This window comes from Microtus oregoni, unplaced genomic scaffold (genome assembly GCF_018167655.1).
Source record: "Microtus oregoni isolate MIOR12 unplaced genomic scaffold, Mior012 000063F_ref0000156, whole genome shotgun sequence".
Classification (NCBI taxonomy): Eukaryota; Metazoa; Chordata; class Mammalia; order Rodentia; family Cricetidae; genus Microtus; species Microtus oregoni.
In genome coordinates, this window is record NW_024543873.1 from 1,554,441 (window position 1) to 1,575,359 (window position 20,919).

The following is a 20,919-nucleotide window of genomic DNA, read 5'->3' on the forward strand; positions in this document are numbered from 1 at the left end:
CACTAAATGGTTTGATAATAGAAATATGATAAAGTCTTTACAAGACGAATCCAGGATTCTTAAGGCAGAGATTGAACGCTTAAAAACAATTGAGAATCAGTTTGAAGTTCTCCAGGCTGATGTTAAGGAGAAATTCATTACTATGGAAGAGGGAACAGCTGATCTGGATCGTAAGCTTCAGTCCCTTTCTGTAGGAACTGAAACATTAGAGGCTGATATTAAGGAGAAATTCATTACTATGGAAGAGGGAACAGCTGATTTGGATCGTAAACTTCATTCCCTTTCTGTAGGAAATGAAACATTAACTGAGAGAATCAAAACTGCTGAATGTGACAATTGGATTTTGTCTAAAGCTTATGACAGATTGGCGGAAAGAGTGTCAATACAAGAAGGCACAGTTTATGCCATAAAAATTATGTCCAAAGATGAGATGTTATCTCTAACGGACAAACTTCATACTTTAGAATCCTCAGTGAAGGCTTTGGAACATAATTCTGGACAGGAGATTCAGACATTGCAGTGAATAGAATTGAAAAGATTGAGGAATTTCTAAATTCTGATGAAGAAGAGCAAAGGGTAGAAAGGCAAATTTTAACTACATCTGTGGGTAAATCTCTGCGGGACAATTTCCACAAAGCTCTACCTACAGCTCTACCTGCCTTTCCAGTAATAACAACAGAGAAGGTCATTGGTTCCAGAAACCCTTGGGTCATCAAGGAGGATACATGGGAACCTGTCCGTATGAATGATCTCAAGGAAATAAAACAGGCTGTTATGACTTTTGGGATGCAAGCCTCTTTTGTTAAAGAGATGCTAAGATCTTGGGCCACGACAAGCAGAGCAACCCCCTCGGACTGGCTCCAGCTGAGCTCTGTGGTACTCGAGAGTGGACCACAATTGAAATGGAAATGCTTATTCAGGCAAGAGGCTAGACTCTTAGAACAGCAGGAAAAAGCAAAGGGAATTGACATTTCCCTAGATCAAATTCTAGGTGAAGGGCTCTTTTCCGACCCTCAGGAACAAGCTAATTTGGATGAAAACACACTCTCCATGTGTACTACAGCAGCCTTAAGGGCTTGGGACAGGGTACAAGACCCAGGACAGAGAATGGAATCATTTGTCAGAGTTAAACAGGGTCAAAGAGAACCCTTTAGTGACTTTTTACAAAGATTTACTAAGGCTGTACAAATAGGGATATCTGACCCAGAAGCAAGACATATAATGATTGAGTCTTTGGCTTATGAAAATGCAAATGTGGAATGCAAAAGGATTTTGGGCCCTTTAAAGCTCAGATCAGCGTCCTTGGAAAAATGGGTCTTGCATACACTCAATGTTGATACATTTGATTATGGCACTGAAGCATGGGTAGAAGAAGCAATTTCCAATGGTAAAAGGAGACACCAGAATACCAAATGTTTTAATTGTGGCAAAATGGGTCATATGAAAAGGAATTGTAGACAACGAATTTTCAGAAATAATAATAATAATAATAATGCATCTTTCAGAAATAATAATAATAATAATGCATCTTCCAGAAATAACAGAAATAGGAGTACTCAGCCTTCAGGTTTATGTAGAAGATGTGGAAAAGGCAGACATTGGACGAATGAATGCAGGTCTATAAGAGATAGACAAGGCAACCCGATACAGTCGGGAAACGTGAGAGGGGGGCCTCACAGGCCCCCTTGGCAAACATGGTTCAGTCATTTCCAGTTTCTGCAGAGAACGTGCCTCATCAGGACAATTAGGAAGCTCATGCCTACTGTTACAAGCAATAATGATCAGAAAGATAAGTTACGTGTGTTTTGGCAAACTTCTATAAATGATCAAAGACCTAAACTGAGAGTGTGTGTAAATGGCATTTTTATTACTGGCCTGCTGGACACAGGTGCTGATGTAAGTATCATTACCCCAGAAACTTGGCATCCGTATTGGCCTCTTCAGAATGTACATGTTCAGCTCCTGGGAATTGGAACCCTATCTCGAGTAAGGCAGAGCACGAGATGGGTTGAACGTATAGGGCCAGAGGGACAAATAGGAAAATTAAAGCCATATGTAGCCAATATCGCAATGAATTTATGGGGTTGTGACCTATTACAACAATGGAATACTGAAATTAACATTCCTGCTACTTCTAGAGCCTATATTTCTGAGAATAATATTAAAAGATAATACAAACGGAGAAAACCGGCCATTCGGGCTGTACAAGAACAAGCAATTGAGGTCCCTTCAGAGATACCAACAGCCTTGCCTCTAAAATTGTTGACTGAGAAACCAATATGGACAAAGCAATGGCCTTTAGCTGAGGAAAAGTTACAGGCTTTAGAACAGCTGGTACAAGAACAATTAGATGCTGGACATATAGAAGAATCTACCAGCCCTTGGAATTCTCCTGTATTTGTGGTTAAGAAAAAATCAGGTAAATGGAGAATGGTGACAGACCTCAGGGCCATCACCAAGGTTATTCAACCTATGGGCCCTCTGCAATCTGGAATTCCTTTGCCCTCTTTATTACCAAAAGGATGGACTCTCATAGTTATTGATTTAAAGGATTGTTTTTTCACTATACCTTTGCAAAAAGAAGATAGAGAAAAATTTGCCTTCACAGTGCCTACTTATAACAATTCTCAACCTTCGAGGAGGTACCACTGGACCGTTCTCCCCCAGGGTATGTTAAATAGCCCCTCCCTGTGCCAATATTTTGAGAACCAACCATTGCAAATAATACGCAAGAAATGTCCCAAATCTATAGTATACCATTACATTGACGACATTTTGTTATCCGATTCAAACATGGATACTTTGAACAGACTGTTTGAAGAAATAAAGATACTTTTACCTAAATGGGGATTGCGAATCACTCCTGAAAAGATTCAGAAGGGAGATTCTGTTAATTATATAGGTTATAAAATAGGTTTGCAAAAAATTAAGGCACAAAAGGCACAAATTAGCAGAGATCACCTACGGACTCTTAATGACTTCCAAAGACTGTTAGGAGACATTCCCAGTCTACGACCAGCTATTGGAATAACACCTGATCTAATAATTCATTTGAACAAAACCTTGGATGGTGATAAAGATTTAAACAGTCCCAGAGAATTAACAGCTGAAGCAGAAAAGGAACTGACAATGATTGAGGAAAAATTACAACAGGCACATATGGACAGGGTGAATACAGAGCTCGATTGTATTCTCGTCATACTCCATCAAAAATTTCTCCTACAGGAATTTTAATGCAGAGAGATGATATTATTTTGGAATGGATCTTTTTACCACATAAACCAAGTAAGAAACTGAAAACTTATGTGGAGAAAGTCTCTGAGTTAATTATAAAAGGCAAGCTGAGACTTTGTCAACTAGCAGGAATAGACCCAGCAGAAATTATAGTGCCTTTCACTGCTGATGAACTAAAGAAATTATGGGAAGATAATGAACCATGGCAAAGAGCTTGTGCTAATTTTTTGGGAGACATTAATAACAACTATCCAAAAAGCAAGAGGCTTCATTTTTATGTATAAGGAGTGAGGGATAGTCATGACCCCAAACAGTATGGTTGATTAAAATCTTCAAACAACATTAAGAATACTTTTACCAGGATCAGGTGGCACACACCTTTAATGCCAGCACTTGGGAGTTAGAGGCAGGTGAACATCTGTGGATTAAAGGCCAGCCTAGTCTGCAAGAGCTAGATCCGTAGCAACCTCCAAAAACTACAGAGAAACGCTGTCTTGAAAAACAAACAAAAAAAAAATCTCTTGAATATTCAGCTTACTGAATATTGAGCCCTACATACACTATAGGGGTTTATAAATCATCACAGTTTCCCCCAAGAATTCATGACTTAAGTATATCCCATCAATTCCCTCCTAAACACCCTATCAGCAGAAAGGGTAGAATAGCCACTAGGAGACAATACTATCCTTCCTGAAGTTGTATTACCCTTTTTAATATACTGTGTGTTTTTATAAAGATGAGTTCTTTTGTAGATTTGAGCCATAAAAATAAAAAAGCAGAGTCCCTGAGTCTGAATCCTGCTAATGGCAGAAGCTGAGGTCTTCAAGTGTGATGCCTCACACAGAAAAGCCCGTGATATGTGCATCGTGCGAGCATCAGCAGAACAGGACACACTCACCTTCCCTTTTCACTCACTGATTGGAAATCCTTGGATTCTAACCTTTGAGAAGGAAGAGAGGGGGAAAGACAGAAAATTGGGCATAAAAGAGTGGAAAGGGCAGGCTGCTGTGAAACAAGGAGATGCTTGACAGTGGGAGGTGGCACATGGTGGCCTACTCCAAAGCCTGAGCTTTGTGTCTTAGGACCCTAGACGACTGTCTGATTATCACTTACACTGGCCTCCTGTATTGCTGCTTCACCTACTCCTTTTGCCTCTAGCAACATCTTACTCTCACCTCCTATTGCAAAACACACTTTTTCTAAGAAAACAACACACATTTACTACTGCAGAGAGAAATCCTGCCTCAGACAGGAGGAACAACACTACCGGAGTCCACCTGGAGAACAAATTGCATTTATCAGACTTCCTTACAGGAATATGGGTGAGGGTTTGCTTACAAGAGGGAAATGACTCCAAGTCAGCTTTGTCACCAAAGCCTACCACGGTAGGACTGATGGCTCTCCAAATCTGGAAACCTGAGCCACACTGTGCAGTCCACAGACAGGACAGCAGGCTGCAGTCTTTCCAGACAGATCAGCTCCTCTAAGCCTCTTCCAGGCAGCTCACCTGGTCTCTGCTCCTGCTGAGCTGTTCTACTGGTTTCTTCCAGACTGTTCTGCTGGTCTGAGACTGACTCCCAGCAGTCTCTACTATTTATCTACTCTTGGGAGTACGGAGACTACTGGATCCATTCAGTGTGGGGCTCTCCCTGAAGTTACTCACAATGGGTTACTCCTTAAAGAGCTTTTCTGCTGGAGTGAATGCTTTAGCGCTAGAGGACACTGATAAGGAACTGCAAAAACAAGAGACAATGACAGAAATGTGCACTTTAGCCTCTCATGATCCTCATGACACTCTCCCCGTGATGTCACATGATACTTGGAAATCCATAGGCCCTAATACCTTTCACGTACCTGGGGACAGAGCAGAGCAAGCCACAAAGGAACTCCTCTCATCTTTGTTAAACATACATGTTTCTGACACATTTTGGATATAAGAGTGTATGTTGTTGTTCCTGGGCAACTAATCAGGTCATATTTACAAAACAAGACATTTTGGGAGCAGAAGAAGGCACAGGGGAGGGGATACAATTCCCCGTGTTCACAAAACGATCCCAGGCCACAGAACACCTAAATTTGTGGAGAGGCCGATGTTGGCCAATGATCCAGAATGTCCCAAGGACTTCATTTGAGGAATTTGCAGGCAGAGTTGTTGTAGATATTGACTGCAATGGCACTGGGTCCATCTGTCCCGGCACAGAGAGAACAGCTTTCTATATGATTCTAAAGCAGTGGTTCTCAACCTTCCTGATGGTTCAACCCTTTATACAGTTACCCATGTGGTGGTGACCTACAACCATAAAATTGTTTGTTGCTACTTCATGACTATAATTTGTTATTGTGATTAATTATAATGTAAATATCTGACATGCAGGATATCTGAGAAGCAACCCCAAGTGGGTCAAACTTGTTGAGAACCACTATTCGAAACAAAGGTGACTTTCATCTGAGTTGTATGTACCTGCTTTTCCTCAAGAGAACCTCAGGGAATTTGGGTTCATCTGGCACCTATGACACCACAGTCCACTTCAAAGTTCCACATCCCTAATCAAATACATATTTGATGCTGCATATTTGTGCTCATGGCAACTTCACAACGAATTTTAGGAGCCAGAAGTACAATTGTTGTTTCAGAAAAAGCCAGTAGTTTTCTGGGTACTGCCAACAGTCTCCAGTTCAAATATTTTCTAATACCCACCTAGTTAGCTACCCTTAAGTTCTCATTGCAAGACACAGTGAAAATGTGTACTTGAGAAAAATATAGTTTGCTTTCCTTGTTTCTGTGAGATGTGTGAATATTTAATTTATGTAAGGGCTTATTTATTTCTAACTCAATGAAAGAGGAAATGCTTTAAGAGAGTTGGCGCACTCAATAAGTACTTGCAGTCACATTTGGGAACTATCTAGTATGTATTATGTATGTGCTACTTAACAAACATATAACTGGAGAGACAGATCGTAAACTTGTCCTTCTAAGTGTTAAATCATATATAAATACATACACAAAAGCCAATGGTACACTAGCATTCCTTTACACACACACACACACACACACACACAAACACACGCACACACACACAATGAATATCTGTAAAAAAAAAACCTACACAGATTTCCTTGGATGCTGATATGAGATTTTCTGTAATCTGTAGACTATATATTAGGTGAGGGACTAAGGCTGTATTTGAATGTCTTCTAAGCCCATCTGAGGGTATGAAATACTCTGTATTTGGCCAGTGGGATTTCTTCCATTAGTGGTTCATGCTAGTGCTGTAGACAATATGAATCCCTTTAGAAAAAGATGGCCTATGTGGACAGTGAATATAGACAGCACAGGATCTGATGTGGTAAGGAAATTGACGGGTTCAAGAACAGAAAAGAAATGGATTGAGGATGACCAGCTGGGGAAAGGGGACAGAAACAGAGAACAGAACCTGGTATATACAATGTGGCGACTTCTGTATCTCAATTTCTGCAATGAATGTTCAAGTTGCCTTCAACAAATCCTGCCAGAAAGTATGTCCGTGTCAGTAGGGGCTCAAGAATAGGGTTCCATTTTGATGAGATCTCTCCTACAATGTCATAGAACAAAAATACCCCTTTTTCACCAAAAAGGCTTCCAAGAACATGGAATCTGGTACTGATGCCCACACAAGGTAAAGCTACAAGAGGAAAACGTTTGCGCCCAGGAGGAGACTATCAAAAGAAGCTTAGCATTCTAACCCATTCTCGGAGAGCCAGCCTCCCAGGTGTCTTAAGACTCCAGAGTTAAGTCCACCCTGACCAGCTTCACAGAAGCTGCCTGAAACAAGGTTTCTGGAATATGATTCATGATCGATGTCAAGTGTATAGGTCAGGAGTGAAGGCTCACGTGGAAGTATGAGTACCTGGGGTCCCAGAGGAGAGACCTAGGACCTCAGGGATGGTGAAGTTCCAACATCACAACTATGAAAGGAAAACATTGACTGAATTCTCCAGCGGTAGAAAGAGAGGCTTATCCCAGGCGTGGTGGGGGGAGGGTCATCCAGAGAGAAATAGGAAAAGGATCTGAGATCAGGTTCAGGGTGGGACAAAGTCAACACAGCTTGTAGCGAATTGTCCTCTTTGGCCTAAACACTGAGTGACCAGGGCTCTGACCCCTACTGTGGAAAAGAAACAGAAGTTTAGCTTCTTCTTCTGTTATATCATGCATTTAGGGATATAACTGATGTCACTGTCACTACAATGAAGCCTGGTTGGGACTAGAGAGATGACGCAGTGCTTAAGAGTACTTGGTGCTCTTGCAGAAGACCCAGGTTCAGTTACTGTTACCAACATGGTGGGTCACAGCTGTCTAGAGCCCCATTTCCAGGGTATCCACTAACTTCTTCTGAGCTCCACGGACATTAGAAAGGAACGTAGTACACATACATACAGGCAGCCCAAACAGTCACACACATAAACTAACAGAATTAGATCTAAGAACAATGGCAACCTGGGAATGTGGGAATTCACAGTTTAAGAGAGGGTTGGAGTAGTGTCTGGAAACTCTATTCACAGAAATACTTTCAATAAGGAAGAATTCGGTTGACTAAAGATAATAAGACTTTGACAAAGTAAGGCCAGGCTGTGCAGCCTTCTGCTGGGTGTGCACAAGGATGTGGAGGCAGAGCAGACATCGGCACTGCTAGCCTATGTGGGACGGCTCAACTGACTGAGTGTGAGCTTTGCTAAACCTGCACCAGGCAGACACAAACTCATAAGTTCAGAGTCCAAGCCCAGTATCAAAGAACTCAGGAGAATCTGGATGTCAGGCTTCTTTCCTCAATGGCCTGAAGATTGATAGCAGTGAGAAAAAAGAGCACTGTGTTGTAAAATTGGAGGAACATGCCAGTGAGTCTGAGGTGATAGACATGGCTGCATAGACAGGACTGTGAGGGAGAGCAGGGGGAGCAGGACACATCCTGAGAGAGAGAGAGAGGAAGCTGAGAATGTTCAGGAGTAGGGTGGAGAAAGGGCTGCACCCTCATGGAGTGAAGGGAGGTAAGGAAAGGGGCAGGAGGCAGGGGGAGACAAATATCAAGACTCAGAAGTGTGATGTAAGAAGCATGAAATGAGCCAAGGAGTGGGAAATAAGGTCTGAGCACAGCCCTTGCTCAGGCCATGAGCATGGTGCTTAACACACAAACATAAGGACTAGGAACATTAGGAATATTAGGGAAATATTGTCCCAGCTCTGGAATCACAAGCTGAAAGCATGAAGTCCCAGGGCTTCTAGACTGACCCCAGGTTACCTGTGCTTCTGGCCACTTCCTCTTTCCATTATCTTCCACTGCTATAGCTACTATGGCAGGGCTCTCTGTTCCTGAGAGGGTTTACACTCATGGTCTCTCTGGTCATCCACGAACAGTTCACCATACAGAAAATGTACACATTGCCGGGCAGTGGTGGCACATGCATTTAATCCCAGCACTCAGGAGGCAGATGCAGGTTGATCTCTGTGAGTTCAAGGCCAGTCTGTTCTACAAGACCTACTTCCATTACAGGTACCAAAAGCTACATAAAAAGCCTGATTCAAAAATACATAAAAAAGAAAAAGGAAAAGAAGAGAAAATGAACACAACACACGCACAAACACACACACACACACACACACACTCACACTCACACACACACACACTGGCTGTGGGAGGTATTAGAGCCCTGGGTGCCAGAGTGGGTGATGGGAAACCAAAAGTTGCAGATTTAGAACAGGAGAAGAACACTGAGCTATCCCCAGAGATATGTAATATCTGGGAGTTAATTGGGACACCAGCCATCATCCTGGCTCTGACCACAAAGCACCTCCATGTCCTCTTTCATGCTCAGATGGACATCCATGCGTCAGCTCTCACTTAACTGTGCAGACTCCATGGCCTGAATGTGGTGAACAAAGCATTTGCCTCCGCAAAGCATGTCCTTTGGTCCTCTGCCATTGTCATGTGGGTCGAGGGGTTTTGTCCTTAGTAGGATCTGCCCCTCTTGACATGTCTGTTTCTGGTGTCAGCATTTCTGCTACAGGTTCCAAATATATTTACTATCACTAGATGAAGGGACTGCCTTTCTGTGACGAGGAAGTGATGCTTCCATGGGCGAGAAGAAAGCCTTTGTGAACTAACAATGCCGTTCATGAAGACGGATGGGGGATCTGGTCTCTGGTCATTCCAACTGTTATCAGGAATTTAATTGTAATTCTAATTTTCATATATAAACTCAAGTCTAATATTTTATACTTCTGTAAGAAACAGTCAACAATGTTGTGCATGGTATCACATACCTATAATCCCAGCATTAAGAAAGCAAATGCAACAATACCACCACATATTTGAGGCTCTGCTGGTCGATGTAGGAAATTCCAGGTCAGAAAGCAATCCATAATGAGATCTATTCTCAAACAAACAAACAGAATTTAAAAATCCTTGTGTAATATAAACGGATACAATACAGATAAACTACAGTCTTGACTGTTGTGCCGGCTAGTTTTATGTCAGCTTGACACAAGCTAGAGTCATTTTGGAAAAGGAAACTTGAACAGAGAGAGTACCCTCCCCAGATTGGCCTATAGTACATTATCTTTCCTTTTTAATGAAATAGAATAAAATATGCTAAAATGTTTTATCACATCGAAGTTGGACAAGGCAAACTAACAGAAGGAAAAGAGCCCAGGAGTCAGATACCATTTGTTCTCACACTCAGGAGTCCCATAAAAACACTAAAGTGAAAGCTATTGTTTATATGTAGAGGACTAGCAGAGACACTGTAGGCCATGAGCTTGCTGTCGCAGTCTCTGAGAGTTCCTATAAGCTGTGCTCAGTCCACTTAGAGGGACTTGTTATCCTGGTGTCTTCCATCCCCTCTAGCTCTCACACCCCTCCTACCTTCTCTTCCATGGGTTTCCCTGAGCTCTGAAGGGAGGGATTTGGTGGAGACATCCCATTAGTGCTGAGTATGAGGGACAATGAGTTGGTAAAGTCACTTTCATTGGGCTATTTACAGTACTACAGAAGTCAGCAGCTTCCATGCTGACGAGAGCTCTGAAAGTATTATCCTAGTGCTGAGACTGTCATTCAGGTAAGGTACTCTGATTGGGAGCGATGTCTGCCACTCTGCAGTGCACGTGTGGACCTCAGCATGGTGCTTCATGCATCCACCAATACCCACACTGCATGAGCTCTGTGTCCCACAGCATATGACCTGATCTGTGTTCCATTAGGGCACTTCCCATTGCAGGCTGACTCCCAAAGCTTGGGTGTTACCTGAGCAGGGCTCCTGCAACAGAACTGGCTGACTTTCAACTCTTCCTCTGCCTTGTCCTTCTATCTAGCTGCTCTAGGTGTGTGCACTGCCAGTAACTCTGCCAGGAAGTCATCTCTTTGACACACTTGGTACAGTTCCTTTTGTGGCCTACTACATGTTTTATTATATCCATGAAAATGATGAGGCCGAACTCCGTTGCACATATTAAGTGCCTCTCCTGATCACAAGCCAAAGAGAAACATCACAAGGTGTAATAAGATGCAGCAACAGGGCTGAATCCATAGGCCCATCCTCCACCACTGTTGAATGGAAGGAGGTGCAAGGAAGAAAAGGTCCAAGCCAGAAAACGGAAGCTAATATAAAATCTATCTGGGTGGCGAGTTACTAGGCTTTGGGGAAGACATCAAGAGCTGTGAGGATGTGCTTCCCAGGGGAAGGAAACTGTAGTTGCTGGTACACTGGTTTGTGAAGCTGAAGTAAAAGGATGCCAAAATTCTGCAAGTAATTCATGAACCCGGACGGTATCCCGGTCCTGTGCCATTGATGTTATCCCCATTCATGGTTTTGGAAGCTGTGAATGAAGCATTTCATTCAGGGTCCCAAGACAAAACCACCCAGTACACATGTTATCTGTCCTCTGGACACTCTTATTATGGGGATTCACGTCCTCCATCTCTCTGCAGTGCCTCTACAATCCACAAAATATCCTAATACAAGTCTGTACTACAACCAGCCTATCTGTCCCTCCTCTGTCACACCAAACTTCTGTATGTGGATCCTCGGTACACAGCCCTGTTTACCCATCTTCTCTATTGCAAAGTTCAGATCCCCGGCTTACTGGTACTCAGTTTAGAAAGAGGCTTTATCACATCCTCCTGCACCCCCTTTTCTAGAGTCAGCCATATCTACAAGCAGTCACAGCATCAAAAGCAGCTCACGCCTTGGCCACTTTCTCACAGGTCATGTACTCTACCCCACTACATACACCACCATGCTAATGCCACCCTGATGTGTCCTCCCTGCCAGAACTCAGGCATAACACTCTCTATAGGCTTTCCACACTGCCTCTCCTCCAATCACCCTCGGGCTAACACAGCCTATTGCTCCCTGCATGCTCTGAAGCCTGCATCCTATGCCTTCCACTAACCTGGCCTGGTGTATCTACTGAGAATCTTATGCCTCTCCTGCTTGAACTGGGAGGATCGATCAATATGCCTCTTGTGCATCTCGGGCTAGGTGTGGGAGCAAAGAGGAAGCCTCTTTCAAATGGGCGTAAAAAGGCCTCTTGTGTTTCCTTTGAAACACTACCTGTGCCAGGAGGACTCCTAGTAGCATGACTGTGCCATTGAAAGGAGTGATAGTGAACAGACCTGGGGGTAGCCTAGGTCCCTGGTCACACACCCCACTGATGAATGCTCAGAAAGTGGTCTTTTTGTATTTGTTGCAGTACAAGAGTGAACTTGTAGATTTGTGAGAAACTCTGTTTTTGTCGTGAACAGTCTTCTCACTGGAGACTTGTCCTTTTCCTGTTCTTAGGTGTTTGTTCCCACAGGGTCGAGTTAAGGTAAGGATAGTACAGTGTGACAACAGAGAAGAATATATGTCTGAGCGCGGGTTGCCGTTAGTTTGAGAAACTTTTGTGACTTGTGGAGTAGTAAAGATGACTCAGGGTTTGATCCCTTCCTTTTATCTTCTGTTAAATATTTTCTCAATATTGGACATACACACCTTACTGACCCCCAAAAAGGACATGAAATATTTTGAATACACAACTCTTTATTGCTGAAGGGATAAGGTGTCACAGCCATCAGAAGGTGTCAGTGACACCTGAAGATCCTGTCTTCATCTGGGGCCTGGACAGGATGATGCTTCAGGACTCCTACAAAAGCTTTACTGCAAGGTGTCCTGGCCATCAGCAGATGGACACTGGAGAATCTGAGACTGCTGATGTTTCCTGTATTGGCCTCTTCTTTTCTTAAACCAGCTCTGCAATAACTTGGTGAAAGAGATGGCTTTAGTGTATTCAACAGTCAGTATCACAAGTGGAAAACACAACTCTGTGTAACAGTAAATGCCAGTGAGCCTTTAGATTGACCAGACTTTTCTAACCAAGGACACACAAAATCCTATGCAACCCCAGCCCTGGAAGTCGGAATTCAGAACAACCGGAAATGGGAAATTCATTAGCTAGTACCTTTCCTGTCTTATGCCCTTTCAAGGAAATGGGAAATATGGCTCTAAGAAAGAGAACGGGGATCAGTAAATCAGGATATGGAGAAGACCAGATATCAAAGTGTCTTTAGGTATTACAATCTACACACTCTCTGCCGAGGAAAAGGTACCTCATCATTCCCTTGAATTATCTGACTTACTTGAACTACTGCTTAGAATAATGATATCTCCCCTGACTCCCTCGAAAGTCACACCCCACTGCATGAATTCTTGTCTATGTAATCCTCATGATATTTGCCTATAATAGAGAAGATGGGCGAGCTCATATTTGGCCTTGAATCTATATTAACAAAGGCCAAATGGGTCCTAATTCTGGTTTCCTTTGAATAGGTGCAGGAACAGCTGAAACAACTGCCATAGATTATTCAAATTTGATTGTTTGAGATGATCCCAAGATTTCTGATCTAAGTTGAAGAGCCAGAAAGCTGAATATATTACTAATTTCTTTTACTGTGACCCTGTACTATTTTATCCATGAAAGATCTACAAAAATGCAGGGTCCTTGCTGGGTGACTGTGGAGGTTTCTATGTCTTCCCATAGAGGCCTCTAATCTCCTATGCACAGGAAAGGAAGCTGCTGCGAAGTGATGGGCCAATGCCTGGGCCAAGTCTGGTTTACAGCAGGCTTCCTGAAAATTCAGCAGCCTATTGGTCTAAGAGAGGAGAGGAGTGTGAAGATGAGGTGTTGGGAATGGGCTGCCAGTGCCCTGGAGTGCATACATGAGTAACTGCTTTTTAAATAAGTAGAGGAGAAAGGACTGGGGAATGATGAGGAAGGAAGGTGGAAAGGGTAAGTGAGGGGACAAGAATAGTCAATAGAAAGAAGAAACAAAGCAGAAGATAGGAGAAGGGGAAGAGGAAAAGGAAGGGAGAGAGAAAAGCTCAAAGGAAGGAAAGAAAGAAGACACAGATCAGGACACTGTTATCAATCTCTGGTGACTGGATCCCTATAGCTTAGTGTCAGCATTAACTGGACCATTGATTCTTGTCCTGCTCAGCCTAATGGTAGAACCCTGCATCTTCACCTGCATGGCCAACTGCCTCAAACAGAAAATTACTGGTCCCTAGAAACAACTATGACCTCATAGAACAGGATGAGTCAATAATTTGACTCATGCCCTGTAATCTCGTGGGAAATGTGACACTTTAAGCCAGTGAAGAGGTTCCTCCATCTTCTATTCTTGTTGAGGCCATTACAGGTAGAAATAGACTTTGACTCTGTCATGGAGAATCCCACGGGAAATTAATTACGTCTACTCTAGGGACCAGAGATCAGGGATATACTAGCTAACTTAGCTGTGGTAAAACTTCCTGTTTGTATGAACCCCTCCACCAGCTAGCTGCTATCTTAGCTTCAGTAAACATCTTGATTCAAACTGCTTACTTCTGCACAGGCATCTGCATCTGCCGATCTAGATGCTAGGACATCTAGGTTTTAAGATGCCCTTACAACCCCCATGTTCTGGACAGCTGGGGCCATGCCTACGTGCACAGATACCTGGGTGTCATCCTAGTCAGCTGGAATAAAGACTTTCCATTAGCTAGAGACCATGTGAGTGGTCATCTCTGCTCACAACTATGGAGTGCTCTATCCTAATTGGAATGTCTTCATAACCTCCTCCCTTCAAGGCTCAGGGATCAAAGCAGAAGAACAAGCAGAAAAACTGGAATATACAAAGGTGCTGGATGACTCTAAAGGAACAAAAATCTATTTTCTGTACAAAAGGTCAAAAACCAAAATGAAGTCAACACAACACACTTCAACAATTCACTTGATTGTACTGCCTTGTACAGACACCTCAATCCTAACTCCCAGTGGGGCTCCACACAAGACGCCCATGTCAGGAAGGACAAGGGGTGCTGTGAGATTCACCACTTAGGATAGTGGGATACCTGCTTCCTACTTCCCCTCACTGTCAGAAAACAGTCTCCTTCTCTCCCTATCTCAACCTTTGCCTCATGCTCTTCCTCCTCCTCATTCCTTCTCTTTTTTGTCCTTCCAGCATCTTCTCCTTCTGTTCCAGTGTTTCTGGATCTCCTCTGACATATTTTTCTTATCTAAACACATAATTTCTCCCAGGTGAACTGCTTTACTCTCATGATTTCAGCTCACCATTTATAGATGGACGGCTTCTTATTGCTCCAGCACCTAAAGGAGGTGGGGTGATTACAAGGAATCACACTTGCCAAAAGAGTGTGCAAAGTCACAGCCTATCCCCAGCTCAAACAAACAAACAAACAAACAAACATCCTTCCCAAAGTGTTATTAGAGCTAACACTACTCCAAGGGAGGCCTGCACAGAGATGTGATGTTGTCATCTATAGGATTAGGGAAATGAGCCAATTCAGACAATTCATTCAGATATCTTGGGACTCCCTGCTTCCATCATGTAGGTAATAAGGGTAGGTTACTGTCACCTATGGACTTTTGCCCTCCCCCTCTTCCATGCCCTCTAAATTTTTCTGGGCTCAGAACAAAAGCTGTGGTCTCAGTAAGAGTTGAAGCTTGATAGTGATGCCCTACTTCTTGTCAACATGAAGAGCATCCTGGGCTCTGTTCTTATACCAGGAGATCCAACGTTTTTAGGCTGAACCTCCAGTCAGGAATGTGATCTGTAACAATGTGGAGAGCAGTTAACAAAACCGCCTCTTCCTTAATACATGACATCTAGAGCTTAAGTGAATAAGCCTCTAGAGCTACAGTGCATCAGCCTCTTTAATCCTGCAATGCATCAGATTCTGGAATGTCAGTGAATCAGACTCTCTGGATCTTCAGTGCTTCAGCCTCTAGAGCTTCAGTACATCAGTCTCTCTGGAGCTGCAGTACATCAGCATCTCTAGAGCTACAGTGCATCAGCATCTCGAGAACTTCCATGCATCAGCCTCTCGGTAGCTACACTGCATTAACCTCTAGAGCTGCAGTACATTAGCCTCTCTGGATCTGCAGGTCATCATCCTCCAGAGTTTCAGTATATTGGCCTTTCTGGAGCTGCAGTGCTTCAACCTCTAGAGCTGCAGTGCTTGACATCTAGAGCTGAAGTGAATGAGCCTCTAGAGCTGCAATGCATCAGCCTGTCTAATCCTGCAGTGCATCAGTTTCTCTAACGACAGTGCATCAGCCTCTTTGGAGCTGTAGTGCATCAGCCCCTAGAGCGGCAGTAAATAGTCCTCTCTGGAGCAGCAGTGAATCAGGCTAGATAGCTGCAGTTCATAAGCTTCTCTGGAGCTGCAGTGAAATCAGCCTCTAGAGCTGCAGTGCTTCAGCCTTTCTGGAGCTGAATTGCATCAGCCTCTCTGGAGCTACAGTGCATCAGCTTTTCTGGAGCTGCATTGAATCTGCCTCTCTAGAGCAGGAGTGCATCAGCCTCTAGAACTGCACTTGATCAGACTCTCTGGACTTGCAGTTCATCGACCTCTCTGGAGATGCAGTGCATCATCAGTCCCTCTAGAGCTGCAGTACAAATGGCTCTGGACTGATAGTCCATCAGTCTCTCTAGAGATGTAGTGCATCATCAGTCTCTCTAGAGCTGCAGTACAAATGGCTCTGGAGTGATAGTCCATCAGTCTCTCTGGAGCTGCAGTAAGTCTGCCTCTATGGAGCTGGAGTGCATCAGCCTCTAGGTCTGCAGTGTATATTTGTCTTCAGAGCTGCCTCACATCAGTCTCTGGGGCTGCAGCACCTCTGTCTCTCTGGAGCGGAAGTACAGGGTCCTGTAAGCTTGAAAGCAGGAGAATTCCTCACTCCTTCAGCTTTTCTTATCCAATCACTCTCTCCATCCTGGGGGAATCTCCCTCTTCTCTACCAGTTTCTCCAACCTGAGCCTGGTCCTACTGTAGTTTACACGTTGTGGTGTTAGGATGTCAGTCATCAGCGGCTCCTAGGCAGGAATGCTATTCTGCACAAGCTACTGCTGCAGGTAGGGAATTTGCTTACATCAAGACTGCCCTGATCCATGCTGAAGGAAGTTAGCATGAATAGCACTCTGCACTGCTTTTCCCCTTTCTCATTTGCTATGGAGCAGTCAGTTTCTCTGGGCTCATGGCCTCAGCTTTTATCCCATGATCTAAACATTAGTCTTTAATGTCTGGAGGAAAGAAATTCATTTGAAAATAAGATAGCTACAGCTCTTTCTTCAAGTGAGCTCTATCTTTTTCCACATTCCAAAAAACCCACATGTTCAACATAGTCTCCTTTAAAGAAAAGGAATACTTTCAGATTTCAAGTTAGTCAACAGAAGACACACTTGACTGTGGCTTGGCACCTTTGCTTTTTATGTATTTGCAAACAAATAAAAATTTGCAAAGGTGTCTGATCTGCATGTGTATCTATGTGCAAATGCACACTCGTGCATGCAGAGGACCAAGGTCAGAGTCAAGCATCTTCTTAGCTTGGTCCCCACCTGATTTACACTGGCAGGGTTGTCCATGAACCTCAGCTCAGCGACGGACCTAATCTAGGTCTCCCTAAGGATCCGCAGTCTCTGCCTCCTGAATAAGAGATTCTGACTACAGTGTGAGCTGACACCTGCTAAACTTTATGCTGAGGGTCCCAACTCAGATCTTCAGACTCATGTGGCAAGAGCTTTATCCTTCGGGCCCTCTCCTCAGTACCAACCTGCATTTTGACATTCTATAACTTCACCTGATCCCGTTCTCTTTACTCGATTAACTTAAATGAGCTCAATGTTATTCTTTTTGTTTAATTGTAACAAAATTAACTCTTTAAAGCTGTGAGCCCCATACATGTCATAACACTGACATGACAATTTTGCATTGTTTTTAGATAATCTAAACACAGCATGGGGGAACATGAAGGTTCAACTTTGCTGCTTTCCACATTGGCTTTCCACACAATTACAAAGGTGGAGGGCCAACCATTTGCACTTGTGAGTGTCTTCCCACATGACTCTTGGACAAATTAAACACAGATAAGTTATGAAACACTGAATATCTCTCTGGCCTTACTTAATCCACACTTATAACTAAGTGTTTCTTTGTTGAAACAGAGCCCTGTTTTACTCCTACTGCTTGCTACATCAATTAGAATGTCCCCAAGGTCACTTAGAGTCCTACTACAACAGTACATATAAGTACCCTGAAATGACCTGAGTGTCCGGACTTCAGTATTAATCACTGTACACATACCAGTAAACATTTATGTTTCCCTATATGCATGACCATATAATACTCAATGCTCTCTATATATATGATGTTCCCATACTGATTCTAAGTGTTCTGTGAATCTCAAATGGCTGAAAGACATTTGAGGAAATGTTCAATATCTTTAGTCATCTGAGAAATGCAAATCAAAACAACTCTGTGTCCCATCTTACACCTATAAGAATGGCCATGATCAAAACACAGATGACAACTTATTCTGGGGAGTATTTGGGGTAAAGGGAACACTCCTGCATTGGTGGTGGGAGTGTAAACTTGTACAGCCACTTTGGAAGTAAGTATGGCGATTTCACTGAAAACAAGGAAACAATCCACCTCCACGCCCAGCAATACTACTGTTGGTTATATACCCCCAAACACTCAATCACACCACAAGAACACCAGCTCAAATATGTTCATAGCAGCATTATTCATAAGAGCGAGAGCCTGGAAACAACCTAGATGGCCTTCAGTCAAAGAATGGATGAAGAAAAAGTACATGTGCACAACAGTAAAAAAAAAATGACTTCTTGAAATTTGCAGGCAAATGGATAGATCTGGAAAACACCATATTGGGTGATGTAACTCAGAAACAGAAAGACAAATATAATATTTACTCACTCATAAGTGGTTTTAACACATAAAGCAAAGAAAACCAGCAATACCGGGAAACCAAGACAACAAAGAGGACCCTGAGACAGGCATAAATGGATCTACTTAGGAGGTAGGAAAAGACAAGATCTCGTAAGTAAACTGGGAGTGTGGGGGTCACAGGACATAGAGACTGGGAGAAGGGAAAAGGGAGGGGAGCAGAGAAAAATATAAAGCTCAATAAAGACAATTAAATAAAATAAAAATGCTAAAAAATTGTGTGCATTTTTTAGTTTTTTTTTTCAATTAAGAGACTACAATGTCTCCAATAATGGGAAAAGACTTAATGGCTGCCCGTTCCATTTTAACTCTGGAAAACTTCAACACTCAGTGCTCAGTTACTATCATAACCCAGACAAGGACACCTCTCACCCACGCATGCTTTTCATATTGGGTACAAGAACATGGACCATGACCTGAAGCAGAGTGCCCTGCCCAAAGTCTTTTCGGATTTACTGACCTGCACTCTGGATTCTCCCAGGAACAAGCGCTTTGCAAGGTCCTTTCTGAGAGAAGAAGATGGAAATTGGAGCTGTTAGTGAAATACAGCATTTCAGCTTGGCAAGATGAATAGACTTCTGGAAATTCATCACAGGCCAACACAAAACTATGTAGAGAAGGTGAGACCTAAAGTATGAAAGCGGCTTTTCAATGATCTCTATTTTATTTTATAAAAATAACCACATTGAGCAGGGCGGTGGTGGCACACACCTTTAATCCCAGCACTCAGGAGGCAGAGGCAGGGAAATCTCTGTGAGTTCGAGTCCAGCCTGTTCTACAAGAGCTAGCTCCAGGACAGGCTCCAAAGCTACAGAGAAACCCTGTCTCAAGAAACGAAATAAATAAATAACCACATTAATTGACATAAGGTGGATATGCTATAGTAGTAGAGGGATTACTTAGAAACCACTAGGTCTTTTTTATTTATTAATTTACTTATTTATTAAAGATTTCTGTATCTTCTTCGCCACCGCCTCCCATTTCCCTCCTCCTCCCCCAATCAAGTCCCCCTCCTTCGTCAGCCCAACGAGCAATCAGGGTTACCTGACCTGTGGGAAGTCCAAGGACCACCCACCTCCATCCAGGTCTAATAAGTTGAGCATTCAAACTGCCTAGGCTCCCACAAAGCCAGTACGTGCAGTAGGATCAAAAACCCATTGCCATTGTTCTTGAGTTCTCAGTAGTCCTCATTGTCCGCTATGTTCAGCGAGTCCGGTTTTATCCTAGGCTTTATCAGACCAAGGCCAGCTGGCCTTGGTGAGTTCCCAATAGAACATCTTGAGTACAATTCCCATTATAAAACGGGGGCCATGAAGAAGAAGAGGATAAGAAGGAGGATGAAAAAAAAACAAAAAGAAAACTTAAAGAAGAAATTGAGAGGCATCAACCAACACTAGATAGATAGATAGATAGATAGATAGATAGATAGACAAATAGATAAATATAGATATAGATACAGATATAGATGTTGACTTTGACCTCTTAAAACATACTTCCCATACTCAGGAACTAAACAGAGACTTCATGCTTGAGGCTCATAGCAGACAGGGCTCATAGTGTGAAGAACACACCTCCTAATGAGATGCTGATGGATGGGAGCTGGAACAGCTATTGAAACAAGTGACATACCTTATGATCTCATCAGGGTACTTAGTTTTTTCAAAAACATCTTCCAACTCATTCAGCTGCCTGGGTGTGAGACCAAACTGGATCCTTGGCCTTGTGCGCCGGACCTGGGGCACTCTGCCAGCAGCCACATTCTCTTGCTCCTTCAACTGTGGGTTTCTGTAACCTTGGTGGCTCCCATGGCTCTCATGCCTGATGTCATCACCAACGTAGTTGAAATTAGCAACGTGGGTCACATCATCCTTGTAGTGTGGGATGCCCTGGTTCTTTGGTTTGTCGGAACCTTTTAGAGAACCTTCACCATAGATGACACTTTCTGTTGCTGCAGTGGCCCCGTGTTCAAAATCAAGGCTCCCCTCAATTTCATTTTCATACAGTTTGTAGACATTGGGTTCCACATGTTGGGATTGGAAAGCCATGATGAGACCTAAAAGAGAGTAGTGTCATCTCCATAAATGCTTTGTGGATTGAAATGACTTTGCAGCATGTGGGTTTTAGCAAGATTCACATCTGTCCTCTTTCCATCACACAACCCCTATAGGAGATACGTGCCCACTGAAGGTGGCTCTAGGGAGCATGTGCAGAATGGATCTAACATGGATCCAACCAAGTACACCAAAGCCTCGAGGAATGGAGTGGAAGAGAAAGAAAGCTGTTGCAGGTGCACAAGTAGGGATGAGGACATGCATTTACACGGAGCACATGGCCTCTGGGTGAACCCCTGGAGAACTCTAGCTTCTGTAT

General features: G+C 43.2%; 1 protein-coding gene across 1 annotated transcript; it reads right to left on the bottom strand.

Moving 5' to 3' along the window:
- Positions 1-12,399: 12,399 nt before the first annotated feature.
- LOC121439796 (paired mesoderm homeobox protein 1-like) lies at positions 12,400-20,594 on the bottom strand. Its single transcript, XM_041640418.1, has 3 exons — positions 20,179-20,594; positions 19,010-19,055; positions 12,400-12,495 (listed from the first exon to the last, which is right to left on the bottom strand). The coding sequence occupies exons 1-3, from the start codon at positions 20,592-20,594 to the stop codon at positions 12,400-12,402; spliced, it is 558 nt and encodes a 185-aa protein (XP_041496352.1).
- Between the last annotated feature and the right edge of the window lie 325 nt (positions 20,595-20,919).